This window comes from Mastigoproctus giganteus, chromosome 7 (assembly GCF_048544385.1).
Source record: "Mastigoproctus giganteus isolate SK-2022 chromosome 7, ASM4854438v1, whole genome shotgun sequence".
NCBI lineage: Eukaryota > Metazoa > Arthropoda > Arachnida > Uropygi > Thelyphonidae > Mastigoproctus > Mastigoproctus giganteus.
The window spans coordinates 42,689,066-42,706,029 of record NC_143581.1 but is presented as its reverse complement, the minus strand read 5'-3'; the positions used below and the strand labels follow the sequence as shown (position 1 = coordinate 42,706,029).

At 40.2% G+C, this 16,964-nt stretch overlaps 1 protein-coding gene across 1 annotated transcript in view; it reads right to left on the bottom strand.

Annotated features, from left to right (window-relative positions):
- LOC150082849 (sodium-coupled neutral amino acid transporter 7-like) overlaps positions 1-16,717 on the bottom strand; it is a 194,468-nt gene extending 177,751 nt beyond the window's left edge. The window contains exon 1 of the mRNA XM_090376871.1: positions 16,661-16,717. Coding sequence (XP_090232997.1) covers positions 16,661-16,709 — 49 coding nt within the window. The 5' untranslated portion in view covers positions 16,710-16,717. The remainder of the gene's footprint in view (positions 1-16,660) is intronic.
- Between the last annotated feature and the right edge of the window lie 247 nt (positions 16,718-16,964).

Sequence of the window (16,964 nt, the reverse complement as noted above, 5' to 3'; positions counted from 1 at the left end):
GAGATTTTAAACTGGAGTGTGGGATAAAGGATTCCATTCCTGCAAGAATAATTTCACTAACACGATCTGAGCAAACGTTGATATCAGATGTTTTGAAACAGTAATCAGACCAAGGGAAAGAAAAGAAATCTTGCAGGTCTGAAAAATTACCTCACTGTTAGGAAAGTTGGACTGGAGAAAGTCAAGTTGCAAAGAGAGGAAGTCAAAGAGCTCCAAATTATCAGTGGAGTTTGGAGAACAGTAGAGACAACAGATGAATTTGACACAATGGGGTAGAGAGATTTTAAGCCAGAGAAGATCAAAGAGAGGAGATTTCAAATTGCCAAGTCTCTGACAGGGAATATCAGAACGGACATATGCACAATTACCACCTTTGAGGCGAAAGGAATCATACAGCGAATAATTTGTGCATCTGAGGTGAGCAGTAGTTGAATCAACCGATAACTGAGATTCTGTCAGAAAAAGTACATGGAGTTTGGCAGACTGCAAGTGGAAATGGACATCGTTGAGATTAGAATTGAGACCACGTATATTTGTGAAATGAATTAGGAAGTGCTTGGGAGGTTTAGATCTTTTTGCAGATAAGCTTGCTCTATTAGTTTGACAATTCTTGGTGTATTCAATAGTAAGAAAAAGTGGGTGGGACATGCTGAATGAAATAATGAAATTTTTGGATATGGCGTACACATGGTAAGAATATACCCAGATCCTTGACATAACGTGGCCTCGGCAATGCTCCCCGCATACACACTACTCGGACTCCCTCCAGTCACTATCTGTCAGAGTAGAGGTAGCAAGATTATACACTAGCTGATCTGGAAGCCTCCTAGAGAGTTACCAATAGGTTCGGTCCGGTATACTAACTAGTGGCCGGCCTGCGAACACCGTTTTAGAGCTGTACCCTTGAAATGTAAGGAATATTGGATCTCGCCACGATGTTCATCATAACCTCAAAAGTCATCAATCATACTGCATGAGGGAAGAGATAGGGAAGGGCTGACCGGAACTTAGCTCTAGAGACTAAACATGGGTTCCACCACTTCAAGCCTCCAATAAGCAAAGTGGTGGTATTTCACCGGTTGATGAGAGTCATCTACCACCTAGTACTGCCTGGTAACATAGAGGGGCGGCATTCCTCCATGTGGTGTGGGCACCACACCTCGACCCCTGCTTACGTTGGTTCACACCTGGGTGGTCACCCACCATGTACTTGTGCATGGAAGTTATACCCAGGATTATTAATAGTCCCACCATCGTGAAGGTGCAAGCAGAGGATGTGGCTGTCACAGACTGTCCGGACTTTGCCGAAATTGGGTCCACTTGACTTGAATATCACCCGAATATCAGTTCCAGCAGCGTTTTAGACTCCCAGGTAGCAAGTACAGCTTGTCTGGCATATCTGAGAGAATGTCTGTGACAACCTCAAGGACCCTTGAGGAATTTAGTTAGAATAAATCTAATATCCTTGTTAATTCATAATTTAATTATTTATTATAAACTTGAAAGAGGCCTCTGTCTCCGGGGTTCATTCTAAGATAAATATATTCGATAATATATTTATCATATTGTATGTTTCCGGTGAGATCCAGTAAATTACTGAAACGAACATTCATCGTCGTGGCTCGAAAGTGTAAAAATCATCCCAACAAATTTTGCTCTGTGCGCACCTCTTTCCTAACTAAATCGCAGTGGCATACGATCATGATGGATATTCAGAAAATTTACCAGTTATATTTTGGCTGCCCTCTAGGTGACCAGAATAAGGCTCAATGTTATTTTTACCGCTTGATTGGTTGAACAAAAGGAAAAGGTTTATGTCGTTTATGCCCTATATCTATGATATAGATGGAGATAAAAGACCATGATGGTGATTGTTACTTCTGTAACGCAAATTTAACTGGAATCGCGAAGGAGAATAAGCACAAGGTTGTTTATCCGAACCTGGATTCAGCGATAAGACAAATCTCTCACGGCCGCCATCACATTATGGACCAGATTCTTTATAAGACGAAAGGGAATGCAATGAAAGCGAGTTGGCAGAGACCTAAGAACTTCAACCAATCCCGAGTACGGGGCCGACGAAAAGGCATCGGAGCCGGAGTTGTTTACCACGATTGAATGACGTCCTTTGAACTCTAGTCGTCTCCAAAGATAATGCCGAACTCCTAGTCTCGAGACTAAAGCAGAAACACTTGTTTTAAGAAGATTGTCTTTCTCTAGAAGAAGAAACTAATCTTTGGAGACATTTTTGCAGTAAACAGTCTACTCGGCTGCTGCTATGATACCAGTGGAGTTTCTAGGGAATTATGACAAGTACACATTACAATAGAATGGAGCCTCTTTATCAACTCCTTACAGTGAGGTTTGAAAGCTGTTCTCTTGCATAACGGGAACAAAAGTATCCATCACCGTTTCCCAATCTTTTCATCTAAAGGAGACATACTAGAACGTAAAGACTACCGGGGTAAGTCTCAGCCGAAATTCTTCTCGAGCGAGCCCCTTGTCGGCAGATTGACAGGATATACTGTTTTCGCTCTATACAGATCTGGTATTCCATCACACTGCAATTTTATTTTAATTAAACATGATTGTAAAAAGAACATCGACGTTATAGATTTTAAAAAAAATAATAAATTAGACAGTTGCATGTAGAAAATGGCAATCATGTAGATTTACAAATTTTGTAAATGAGAAATACACTATTGAGATTTCCGCGTGGTTTCCTAATTTTTCAACTATACAGGGTGATTCAGGAGGAATAGTAAATATTTTGGGAGGTTATATTATCGATTATTCTGAGTAAAAAAATTCATATAAACGTGTCCAATTCTGAATGGATACGGAGATACAGCTGTTTGAAACTGGCGCGCATAGCTCCCTGAATCAGATGTGACCAAGAAGCAGTTATAACCTACGCTGTTTGGTCTTAGAAATGTTGTTAAGAATGCCGCACATATTTACACATGCTCAATATGCCTATATGGTGTTTGTCTACGGTTTTAGTGGTGAAAGTGCTACTGCTGCTTGTAGAGAATACCGTCGACGGTTTCATAACCGCAGAATATCGGATTCAAGAGCGTTTACACCAAACTGCGTGAGACTGGTACAGTTCCCATATTTCTTCTGAACGTGCAAATGAACAAAATGTGGATGAAATAGAACACATTCTTCAGTCGGTAGAACGTAGTCCTACTATTAGCACACGAATTTCTACGCGTATCGGTGTTCCACCGACAAGAGTATGGCGAACATTAGGGCTTGTGAGGACACATGTGTATATGTAAGAGCGGCACGTAGAACGTTTGTTCAACTCCGCCTCTTATCTCTGTGAAGAACAGTATCACTACAAATGGACCAGGTGTATGTGACGTAGGTTTGTGTGTATTATGTGTGTTCTGTTGTGTCTGGCCGCTTGGCTACCCTGAAGCATCAGTCACCTGGACAGATGATTCTGGGTACTCGTCCACACCACGGGAAGGTGGGCCAGTCCCAGTAAAACACGTACCTCTCGAAAGAGACCCTGACCCACCTGGTGTTGTCAGCAGGTGGGCCAGTAACCTCTGGAGGCCCATTCCAGAGGGAAGAGAGGAGAGAAAAACAAAAAAAAAACTACCCGTGGTGCAGGTTGTAAAAAAATAATAATAAAATAAAAAAAAAATAATAAATATATAAAAATAGAATAAAAAAAAAACTAGTGGTGCGTGCAGGTAATATATTATAATAATAAAGTAATATATTTATATATGAAAAATAAAATAAAATAAAAATTGATACGTATGGCAAATTTAGCAAAAACAAAAAAAACCCGAAAAATTAAAATAAATAAATAATAAAATAAATAAATAATAATAATAAAATAAAATAAAAAAATAATAATAATAAAAATTAAAATAAAAAATATTAATAATAAAAATTAAAATAGATCTAAAAAAATAGAAAATAAAAAATTTGAATTTAGCCTTCCCCTTCACAAGTGTGAAATCTAGGCTGTAGAACTGTTTGCCTGGTTTTGGTTGGCATTAGCATACAATGTTTTTCGCGGAGTAAAAATGCCAGATGCAAAGGCCTGCAGGGAAGAGAGATTGTCTGGAGTCTGGATTAGTTGATCCACATGGTTTGGGGAGAAGTTCGGAATGTCTCTCCGAAGTTGATATCTGAGATCCTCGTACAAGTCACAGTCAAAAAGAATATGGTACCAGTTTTCCTTGGCTCCACAAAAGCATAGGTCGGTAGCGAGAAGCCCCAGTTGGTACAGCTTTTCATTCAGGGAGCTGTGGCCAGTCACCAAGAAGGATGTCTCAAGGCTGAGAGAAAACCAGGATCTTGCAGTTTTCGTCATTTCAAACTTTACCGCGGAGAGGAATCTTTTGGTTACTGTGTCTTGTGGCGACGTATTTCACCTGGTTTACCAGATGTTGACCAGTCCATTGTAACAACTTGTTTTTTCACGCTTGTCATCTGCAGTGAGATTAAGCTCAATATCCAGAATACAGGTTGGTATTTCCTTTCTGATTCTGAAGCAGAGCCCACGGAAGGTTGTAAACAAATCAAGCGGGAAAGTTCCCGCAATTACCTGAATAGCTGCCGTGGAGACAGTCCTGCCTATACGGTGGGTGGCCAGGATCATTCCTCTTTGAATGGAGTTCAGTTTGTTTCTCATTTTTATAATAGCTGCACGGTGGAACCACACACCGGCGGCATAAGTTACAATGGGTAGGAATACTGCTTTGTAGTATAGCGATAACGTTCTCTTCGACAAACTCCAATCACTTCGAGAGACTCTGAGGATGGAGCAGAAAAACTTTTAACTTTGGTGCTGAGGTGTTGGAGGTGTGGGAAGAAGCAGAGTTTGTGGTCTATATAGTAACCCCTAAGACCCTTGCTTGTGTAACTAAAGGCAATTGCACACCAGAGATCTTGATTTGCGGTGGTCTCCGCAGGTCAAGTTTCTTCTTGAAGATCATTTTGGATTTAGCTGGATTTATGTGGAGCTTGTTTAACCTGCTCCAGATGGAGAGATTGGACAAAACATGCTGAGCATTAGCTTCCAGAGCAGAGCGTGAGTTTCCAGCCACGATGATGGTGAGATCGTCCGCAAATGCTACAATTTTTGTGTTGTCAAAGGAGTTACCAAGCCAATTTTGGAGTACCATGTTCCAGACCAGGGGTCCCAGGATGAAGCCCTGCGGACAACCTCCGTAGACAGGCCTTGTGATCTGAAGAAATTTTGATTTTACTACTACGGAGCGCTCTGAAAAGTAGTTCTGGAACAGCTTGTATAAATTGGAAGGGCATCTGGCGGCACGGAGACGTTCAAGGGCACTTTCCCACCATACAGTGTCGAAGGCTCCTTCGAAGTCGACAAAATAGCTAATTCATATTTGGAGGTCGAGTTCTCCAGGTGCAGGACCAGATCAAATAGGTTCGCAGGAGCGGCCTGGTGTGAAGCCATACTGGGATGGGGAGATTAAATCCTGTGAAAGGAACAAAGTGGTAACATTAGTCGCTCTAATATTTTTCCAGTAGTGCAATAGGCCTGAAGGACCGTGGTTCAGTTGAAGGCTTATTTGGTTTTTTAATGAGCCGGAGCAACGCTCTTTCCAACACTTAGGGAACTGGCTGTCTCGTAGACACTTGTTAAACACAAGCAAAAAGGTGTGATGGTCTTAATTTGTAGAACCTGAGGATGAAGATATATTCAATAAGGTCCATGCCCGGACATTTCCTGGGATTGATTTCTTTCAGTACTGCATCCAGCATGGTAAAGGGGTCAGCTAAGGACTGAGAACAGTAATTAGCATTTTGTGGTAGAAAATCACCATGTTCAGGAAGATCTTCCAAGGGGTCATCAGTTGGGAAAAGATTGTCCAGAATGAGATTGACAGAGTCGTGCCAATTAGTTGATTCATTCGTTCCTACGACCACAGATGCCTGAGGTAAAAGTCTTCCCCCTTGTAATTTTGTAGAAGAGCCCCCCCAGGGATTTGCATTTTCACAGTCCTTGACAAAGTTGGTCCACGTTTCTTTTTTCCTATTTGCTTTGCTTTTGTGTACTGATTCTTTTTAGTGATGTAGTCATTATAGAGTCGGGCAACATCTGAAGGAGGCTATCCACGATGCTGCTGGTACTGTTTACGGGCAAGATGGACATCTTTACGCAGTTTGCTGAGTTCCACTGTCCACCAAGAGCAGGCCCTGGGAGTGACTTGTATCCATTTCACATACAGCGGGTGCAACACCTTCAACCAGGAGACGACGCCCAGCGATTGGAATTTTGTCGGTGGGTAAATACTAATCGCCGATTAATTCCATTAATACTGTTCAGGCTTTCCCTGACCAAGTTGCGGGATTCTCTCTTTTTATTTTTCTTTCTTTTTTTTTTTTTTTTCACGTTCTGCCCTGGGCTGGGACTCCCCAGATCAGGCCAGCTCCTCCTTCTCTCACTCTATATGTTTTTTTTTTTTTAAGTTAATTTAATTTTAATTTTTATTTTTTTGTGTTGTTCTAGCAATCCATCCTGGATTGGGGCTTCCCTGGGCAGGGGAAGTTCTCCTCCTTCCCTCTTTTCATCTTATACAAGCACATATTTCTTTCCTCTCTGGGAAACTCATTCCCCAGGGAGGAGGGCGTGCAGATAGTAAGGAAGGCCTTGCTCTACCACTGCTAGGGACGAGTACCTGGAGGAGGTCATCCAGGTGATCACTGCTTCCAGGTAGCCAAAAGGCCAAAACAACAACATCACACTACAGAACACACACATAAGCTCACAAACAGTTTTTCTTTCCTGTCACTTTCTCCCGTGCGGGATGAAAAACTTTTTTCTTTTTTTTTTCTCTCTCACCTTCCCTTTCATCTGTCTTCATCCAGCATGGGATATTCCTGTGCGGGATGAAATTTTTTTTTTGTTTTTACTGGCCTTACCTTGACAGAGTCAGTAAAAACTGAACAAATCAACGAGGCGGAGATGAACTTTTGTTCTAGGAGCCGCCCACACACACACACACACAAATACTGTTCAGCGATAAAGCTACTTTTACCCGTGACGGTATCAACAACACCTGTAACTCTTATAGGTGGTCAGACGAAAATCCACATGCCACTGTAGAAACAAAATTTTCAACATCGCTTCTCTGTAAACTCGTGGTGTGGTGATTTTCAATGAACTGATTATCATCGACAATCAGTTCATTGGGCCTGTTTTGTCATAAAATCGTCTTACAGGGGCCCATTTACCTAGAATTTCTGCAAAACGAACTTCCATTACTATTGGAGGATGTTCCCTTGGCTACAAGGATTGATATTTACTTTCAGCATGACGGACTCCTGCACATTATTCCGGTCTGGTGATACAATATCTAAATCGAACTTTCCCTGAACGATGAATCGACCGCGATGGTCCCGTTCATTGGCCATCAAGGTCTCCAGACCTCCCTCCGTTAGATTTTTGTTTGTGGGGATGGGTGGAAAGCTAGTATACAAAGAAAATGTGAATACAAGAGACGAATTGCTCGCTCGCATTTTGGATACTGCTGCCCTCATAAAGGAACGCCAAGACTACCTCAGAAGCACAACACGTCATGTTACCACAAGATTTGCAAAGTGCATTGAGGTTGGCGGTGGAATTTTCGAACATTTATTGCAAACTGTAAAAAAAATTGTCAATTATCTGTGTTTTGTATCATTCAAAAAGTCAATAAATACAAATAAGTCAAAATAAGTAATTTATCGTTCTTTAATACCTCTCATAATGGCTTTGTGCGCGAGAGTTTCAAACACCTATATCTCTGTATCCATCGAGAATTGAACACACACACATGTGTATAGGAACTTTTTTACTAAGAATAATCGATACTATAACCTCCCAAAATATTTACTATTTCTCCTGAATCACCCTGTGTGCAAAAATTCGTTAAGTAAAACTCTGTTATATAGAGGGGAAAAAAAACACTGTACAGTATATACCAAGTCCGCGATATACGAAGGGCTGTTCCAGAAGTGTGTCGGAAATGAGCTTTTCAAAACTTGGGATGCATTTTCCTATAGAAACTGTATTGTACTGTATTATTGATACAACTGTATTGTACTGTATTATTGGTACAACTGTATTGTACAATAATAAATATAAATTATTGATATTTACAGAAGTGCGTACAATAAATATAAACTTTGTTATAAAAAATTCTGTAACTCACATTGATTATTCAATCAAAGCATCGGTGGTGTGAGACCACCGATGTCTCACACCACCTCTGACCAAAATTGTATGGACCGCTGGGATAATCAGACGAAGCTCATAGCAAATAGCAACCTTTTTTTTTTTCCCCTCTCTTCCCACTTTCTCATATAACTTTACATATTAAGCTGTTGTTTAAATTTACTCATTGTCATATAATGAAACAACAACAACAAAAAAAAAAAAGAATTTGACCATTTTATTCTTTACTTGTTGATAGGTGAAGATTTCGCGTCACAGCTATAAAATTACTTAGCGTGCTAAGTAATTTTGTGAATAACATTAAAATTTTTGAATAATAATATTCAGAAGAATATTCAAAATAATTTAGAATAATATTCAAAACCAAATTTAAATGAGTTAAACAGTCAGTTTGTTTTACAATATGGAAAGGTATTTTGGGAAGTTGTAATCGATTTAAAACCGATGGGGGAATTTTTCCTGAAGAGCAAAGGACTGTGTTGCTGTTCACCAATTGGTGGCTTGGTGAATCCTTGCAGAAGTGAAATTACCGATGAAAGGTTCGCAGTCCTGTGGTTTTTCATGAACCATAAGCTTACAGTATGTAGATACTATAACCAATGCCCACACAGCTTTCATAAATTTGTAAAGACAGAAAAAAAAAAAAATCAAAGACTTAAACATAAATTTAAGCAGTGTTGTTTGTATGTAACTTGGTAAGCGTCCCTTTTTCTATTGCATAACAGGCATAAATTTGATTGCGCGAGGTCCAATTTGACTTCTCCTGTTGCACATCCTCCGACTTAAACTACAACAGTACGTGATGAAACGGGCTGGTAAATACTATATTTAATAATGTTTATATTAGGCTACAAACAAAAATGAAAATACATACTCATTCTCGTTTTTAATTTTTTGAACTTTTTATTTATTTTAACTCTCCCCTCCCCTTCCTTGATTAGGCGCCTTTGTGCAGCGCACAACCTGTACACACGCACTCGGCTGCCCTCTCTGGCACTTTATAATCCAGAATTCTTTGAAATCTGATCATGTTTTTTACAATCTGGAAATATGAAGAGAGCAATCCGGCATTCATATCAGTGATCGCATATGTGGACATCTCATTATTTATAAGATGTTTTCAGGACTATCTTGTCCTTTGTTTTATCCGTGTTTGAGGCTGGCAGGGTCTTAATCCTCACAACAGAATATAATGTTTGCCTTTGCAACCAGTTGTCCTAGTGTTTCACTACTTTCAAACAGAACCACCTGACAAAATGTTATCTGGCCATTTAATTAAAAGATGTGACTGTTTTGACAACCTGTTTCGGGACTAATTGGGCCCTTAGATAGCTGGTGATCTCTATTACCAACACACAGGCAAACAGTTATAAAGGAGTTGTTCGATGTGACCTGCCATGCGGAATCAGTTTTCAAAGTTATAATATAGCTAAAGCTACTTTTGTCTGAGTGCTGTCACAGGAGACCGCCTTCTATTAAATGAAAGACCACCGAGTCCTGTAAAAAGCTGTCATAGAAGTATCTTATTAAAAAACAAATGGCCAATTAACTTTCTCGTGAGGCCATTTGGTTGAAAGTAGTTCAATATTAGCTGCAACTGGTTACAAAGGCAAACTTTTTCTGCTATGAGAGTTAGGACCATTGTATTTTTTCTGCAGTTTAATATGCTGAAAGGACAAAATAGTCCTACAAACATTTTATAATTTATCTGAGGGCATATATGAGGGGGATATCAAAAAGTTTTTCTCTTGACCATGTTCCACGTGTCAAGGGAGGTTGAGATTTTGAACATATATTACTCTTTTTCTTTATAGTCATTACCCAAGTGACACACTTCTCCCATCTTTTACAGTACTTCCTTATGCCATTTTGTATAAGGTCTCACTTTGCTTTTGAAACCATGCTTCTGTCGCAGAAATTATCTCTTCGTTGCCAAAAAAAAAAAAAAAAAAATTGCTTTCCACGCAAAAGTGATTTCAGCTGCGGAAAGAGGAAGAAGTAAAAGGTGCCAAGTCAGAAGAATAACGCAGGTGTGGAAAGACAGGGAGTCTTAAATTCTGGGGAAGATCAGTGGTTGCGACAGCAATGTGGGCTGGTGCGTTGTCGTGAAGCAACAGCATGCCTTTTCTGAGTATTCCACTTTGCTTTTGCCACATGTACCATAATTGTTTCAGTAAGTTGCTGTAGTATTGTGTACTAATGATGGTGGTACCCTTCTTTCCCTGCAATTGGCCTTTTTGGGAATTGGTGTAATGGATGTTTCCATTGTTTTGAAATTGTTTTTTTTTTCCTGGGTCAAAGTGTATCCTCAATTCATCCATAGTCACCAGTCGTAAAAAAAAAAAAAAAAAAACAGGTCAAATTCGTTGTCACACATGGCGATCAATTCTGCAGAGCAGGCTGTCTTTTATTCCTTCTTCTTTCTGAAGACAAGTGAGCAAGCAAGGAATTCATCCTGCTGAGACCTTATTGAAATCCGTGCGTTATTATGCTCTATATTAATCCGTACCTTATCCCAGTCCCAGCAACTGTCTGTTTAACTGTTTCCGGCGGTCACCTGTTCAATTTTTGCCAAGAATTCAGCAGGGTGAGATGTGGATGGCCGCTCACTTCTTTCCTCATCATGGACACCCTCCCAGCCTCACTTGAACTGTCTCCATCAATGTTTTACAACGTCATACGATGGACAGATATCTCCATATATATATATAAAACACTTCGTGGATAGTCTTTGGCTGTTTGTCTTGCAAAACAGGTTTTTGAAAATGGATCGATATTCAATTTTATCCATGACGACACTCTATCACACATTCAGCTCTGTAACAAAAGAAACGTAAGATTTAGAGTAATGAAACTTCTGACATATATTACTAGGTAAACAGGCAACACAGTTAATAAAACATGCCGTTCATAGAATACACAGAAGGTCATGGTTAAAACATTTTGACATTCCCTCTTAGTTTTAGCTACGTTATACCTTAATTTCTCATTTTTAATGTTATCTCTCTTATTCGGTAAACTTGCAATGTAACAAGAACTGTTCTTGCAAATTACAGCTATGTGGCTAGTCATGCTGCTCTTGCATGAGCTGGTGACCAGTTTGATGCCACTTCAAAACAGCTAAGAGTAGAGAGAGAGAGAGAAAGAGAATATGCCAACGTTTTACCTTTGACTCGTTTTATCACCTCTGACAAATGCGCATTGGCAGCCTGCCAACTAAGCATAGACTCAACCACTGGGGCCAAAATGTGGAACTGGTAGGGCACAGTTCCACCTACGGTTAAACTTCAAAGTCGAAAACGATTTCGTGTTTTTATTCGTTTATTATTGAACTGATTATTAGAAATAGAGGATATGCGGGCCCTGTTGATAAAAATATTCATTGCATTGTTCTTCAAAAAATTTCATATAACTCTGTTGACTGTATATTTAGATTTGAAAAGCTGGGAGTGCTGCAGTTCCGCAGTACCTATCTGCGGAACTGCAGATAGGTACTGCCCCCGGTAGGTACATCTGGAAAAGCTATGCTTGATTAAATCTATTGTTGATCTCTTTCATTCGTGCACAAATAAAACTAAGGTTTTTTGCTGTCATTATAACTAGACATACAGCTCGTCAGGTGCACGACTAAAGAGTGGAGAAAAATAACAGACAGCTCAAGGTCACTCACTCACTTGGTTTCCTATTCTGTACTAACGCTTTGGAGGAGAAGGCCTAGTCAGTAACCTGGACCCGCCTGTTGTTTTTCTCTTTCTGCTATACTGCAATTATAATGGCAGCAAAAACGAAACTTGGCGATCTTTGTTATATACTCGTGAAATTGATTCAATTTTCCTCCAATACACTGATAAAATTAATACAATTAGTACATTAATAAAATTAATCATGTAAATTGATAAAGATTAACAATCAGCAATAATTCTCACATACCTCTACTCTACCAAGCATATAATGCAATTGACATTTAGCATTAACATTAGTTGAGGCATATGACGCAAGAAAGCAAGCTTATACAGCATCAGCCAGAAAAAAAAAAAAAACCTTCCCATTTCGCCCATCCGGTCACTCCAAATGTTTGTCTAGTTCAGCCTTAAATTTATTTAAGCTATCAACTTCCATAACATCAGATGGAAGTCTGTTCCTGCAATCAACTACCCGCTGGCTAAAGGCAAACTTCCGCACATCTATTCTACAAATGTCTCTCCTCAATTTGAATCTGTGCCCCCTCAGGTTCTTAGTCTGAGCAAGCGGAAGTAACCCGTCAGCATTGAGCCTGCTCAAACCATTCGATGGATTATACACCTCAATCAGATCACCCCGCAGGTGCCTAGTTTCCAGATGCTGCAACTTGCAGAACTTAAGCCTTTCGTTGTAAGCGCACCCCTTTGTTCCTCTCACCAATCTTGTAGCCCTTCTCTGTACTCGTTCTAGTAACTCTACATCCTTCCTAAAATGAGGCCTCCAGACCTTTACGCAGTATGGCCGCCGTATCCTAGTGGTCAGGCGCGTGGGTGCATAAGTACACGTGCCTTGAGTGACCGAAGTTCAAGCCCGTGACTGCTGAATACGGTGCTGTTTCTTGTATTCTGTCTATCTTGTGAACTCCTCTGACCGTTTGGTCGTCCCGGAGTATAAACAGAAAATTTATTTATTTATTTATTACTCAAGGTGTGGCCTGACCATTGCCTTATACAGAGGGATAATCACTTCCTTGTCTCTGCTAGCAAAATTCCTGTACAGTATATCATTGACAAAACTCCGTGACCTGCTCTGGCAGCCGGTCTGCGCTGCTCAGAAAACGTCATATCTGACTGCACAATTACCCCCAGGTCTTTTTCATTCTCCAACCTCCCTTAGTGTAGTACCAAACAGTTGGTACGTTTCTCTTGGGTTACTGCTACCCATATGCAGTACTTTGCATTTTTCAATGTTAAATTTCAGTGTTAAATTTGTAGTGACTTCGAACTACTAGCAAAACCATTTAGTCATCATAAATGCTTACTGATGTAAATAGGTTCTAGTTAGTGCTTCTCCATTGAAATGTGCTTCTGGAAACTGCTCGGGGACTGACAACCTTTGCGGTTTCATTTCATCAATAAATGGCACATATATCGATCGATAAAATAAATTAATTAACAAAACACCTAAAAATTACATTTATTTAAAAAATAACCCTATGACTTTTATATACACTGAGTGATCACTGAATTATGACCACCTACCTAATACTTCGTAGGTCCTCCTTTTGCCCTCAGTACAGCAGCTATCAGACGTGGCATCGATTCAACAAGATGTCGGAAGCGTTCGGGAGGTATGGCCAACCAAGCTGTGTGTAATGCGGTCAGCAATGCAGGTGATTGGTGTATCCAGACGCCCCATATGCCTTTCCATAGTGTCCCACAAGTGCTCTATGAGATTGATATCGGTGGAGTTCGGAGGCCAATCGATATGCTGGAAGTCAGAACTGTGTTCCTCAAACCATTCCCGCATAACAAGTGCCCGATAGCTCGGCGTATTGTCATCTTGGAAGACACCATCGTCATTCGGGAAAAAGTGTAACATAGCGGGGTGTACACAGTCAGCAAGCAGTTGACGATAGCGGAGATCACTGATACGTTGTTCTACATGCACCAGGGGTCCAAGTTCCTGTCAGTGAAACATGCCCCACACATACAACCACCTCCACCGGCCTGCACTTTTCATACCATGCATGATGGATGAAGAGCCTCATGTTGTTGACGCCAAATCCGTACACGACCATCCACGGTGTGGAGTAAATAACGTGCAGCACACCTTCTTCCAGTCTTCTAACGTCCAACTTGCATGCTCTTTGCACCAGGCGAGTCTTTTACGCCGATGAACCTTGGTTAGGAGAGGATGCCGTAGAGGTCGTCTGCTGGTATAGACCATACGTGCAAGCGTACGACGCATGGTCATGCCAGATTTTGTTCTGGGTTGGCCCATGTTGTATTGGGTAGTCAACTCTTCAACGGTGCTGCGCCTGTTCGCGTCGTCGGACCCGGCACTCACCTCTAACATGAACCTTTCGCTGACCTTTTCAGTTTTGCCGTCGAATCGTTATTTGACCATTTTGACGCCAGTCCTGGTACACTTTAAATACGTCGGCTCTCGAACACCCCACCAATTCAGCGGTTTGGGAAATCGAGGTACCAGCTCTTCGAGCACCCACAATCTGTTCTTTATCAAAGTCCGATAAATCCTTCCTTTTACCCATTACGCTCGGAATTTTACTACCTACTGAACCAGTGGCACCTTATCTATGGATCGTTATTTGACCATTTTTACGCCAGTCCTGGTACACTTTAAATACGTCGGCTCTCGAACACCCCACCAATTCAGCGGTTTGGGAAATCGAGGTACCAGCTCTTCGAGCACCCACAATCTGTTCTTTATCAAAGTCCGATAAATCCTTCCTTTTACCCATTACGCTCGGAATTTTACTACCTACTGAACCAGTGGCACCTTATCTATGGATCGTTATTTGACCATTTTGACGCCAGTCCTGGTACACTTTAAATACGTCGGCTCTCGAACACCCCACCAATTCAGCGGTTTGGGAAATCGAGGTACCAGCTCTTCGAGCACCCACAATCTGTTCTTTATCAAAGTCCGATAAATCCTTCCTTTTACCCATTACGCTCGGAATTTTACTACCTACTGAACCAGTGGCACTTTATCTATGGATCGTTATTTGACCATTTTGACGCCAGTCCTGGTACACTTTAAATACGTCGGCTCTCGAACACCCCACCAATTCAGCGGTTTGGGAAATCGAGGTACCAGCTCTTCGAGCACCCACAATCTGTTCTTTATCAAAGTCCGATAAATCCTTCCTTTTACCCATTACGCTCGGAATTTTACTACCTACTGAACCAATGACACCTTATCTATGCTAGGTGGGTCGACTAACTCTGTACTCTCGTACCTCACGTGGTCAACGGGTTGCATTCAGTTTTCATAGGGGTGGTCATAATTCAGTGATCACTCAGTGTATATAACCAAATATTTGGCTGCGAAGCTTATTTTTAATCCAAAGCTTGAGGCTTCTCCTTACCCCTACCCTAAAAGAGGCTACGGGGTAAGGAGAAGTCTCAAGTCTCAGTCACTACTAATATTTATTAAAACAAGAGTTGGAATGTTGCACTGCTTAGGAAGTTAAAAGATTCTTTCTTTCGGAATCGGAAATGAGCATTCTTGTTTCCTAGTAATGCGCGCGATTTTCATTCAAATTCCGGGATTGCGTGATTTTTACCGGAACTGAAATCGATGTTGTTTACTGCTCAGGGAAATTGAAAGGTAGTGGGTAATGAAGCACGTTCATTTAGCACCTTCTCTTCCCCATGACTGAAATCGCCTAACGAATTTCGTGCAGCTCGAGATTCTTTCAAAGTTTAGCGACCTTTACTAGTGAAGTAATCTTTTAGGTGAAGTATTGAGTATATGTTCTGCTAAATAAACTAAAGGCATGTAATTTCTGTCGTTCACGGTTTGGGAAAGTGAAAATTATTGAAGAAGCAATAAAAATCAGAAAACTCACCGTTGGTAAAAAATAAATTCACTTATTTTTTTCTTTTTCATACCTTAAAAAATGTGGCTTATTCAAGGGCTTGGAATATTCGGAAAAATATGCATTTAAAAATATCCTTATTCTGCATTTTAAAAACTGATTGATAAGTTAAGGCATTATTCATGATGCCTTTCACATTAATTTCCATGTATAAACATAAGTTGATCTTCGAATTGAAACCAGTATTTCTGTATCTACAAGTAAGTCGATAATTTGCAATGTATGGATTGTACTGAATAAATCGGAACAGTGATGATAAACCAGTATCCAAATTTGGCAGTTAGTCATTGTAACTATTTGTATTTGTATCCAAACAGTTAATGGACAATGCATTTATTGTTGAAGAGTACGGATTCGATCGCACAACATGCGTGACTACAGTGCTGTATGTTCATGTAATTTAATTTTAAAAGATAATATAGTTTCGTACAGATATTTTGGTAGTTATTTATTTCTGGTCGACCACTACAGGTAAACGCCGGAGTTAAATTTTTAAATGACTAGAAATAAAATTTTGGAAAGCTGGGAACGACAAAGAACGTTGTCAGTGCTGACAACGTTCTTTGTTGAATCGAAACTTGTGGCTAGTTCAACTTCATGTGACTACTAATTCTGTTAGTACTACAGTATCTAGTATCGGTGAAAAGTTTCCATTGATACTATTCGTTTTATCGCCTATGAGAGCTGACGGTCGAAAGTTGTTGCTTCCATCTAGTCCATCTTAACACATCGCCGGTTCAATAAATAATTCTTTCACAGTTTTAAGGACCTTGATTGTAATTATTTTATCCCTAATTGCTCATTAGAAACAAAGACACAAATGACATATTAAAAAAAAATTCAGAGACATTTCTAACCTTTCGCAATATTCTTTCCTCCTAATAAGGGGACTTTGGTGGACTTCATGATTTGAGTCTATGTCCACTTCGAGAACGCCAAACACATCCCTCGTTAATCTTCAAAGACAAAGCCACTTGACTGTAACATACTTTCACTCGAAACTAGAACAGGTCAACTTCAGCGACTTAGTAAACCTGGTTTTATGTCGTATCTTCTTATCTGTCACGGGTGATTACACTTCGATTCGTCATCGATCCTCTTGTTATTAAAATTTGGACTACGCGCTTATATTATTATTATTACAGTTATTAGTGAAACCCT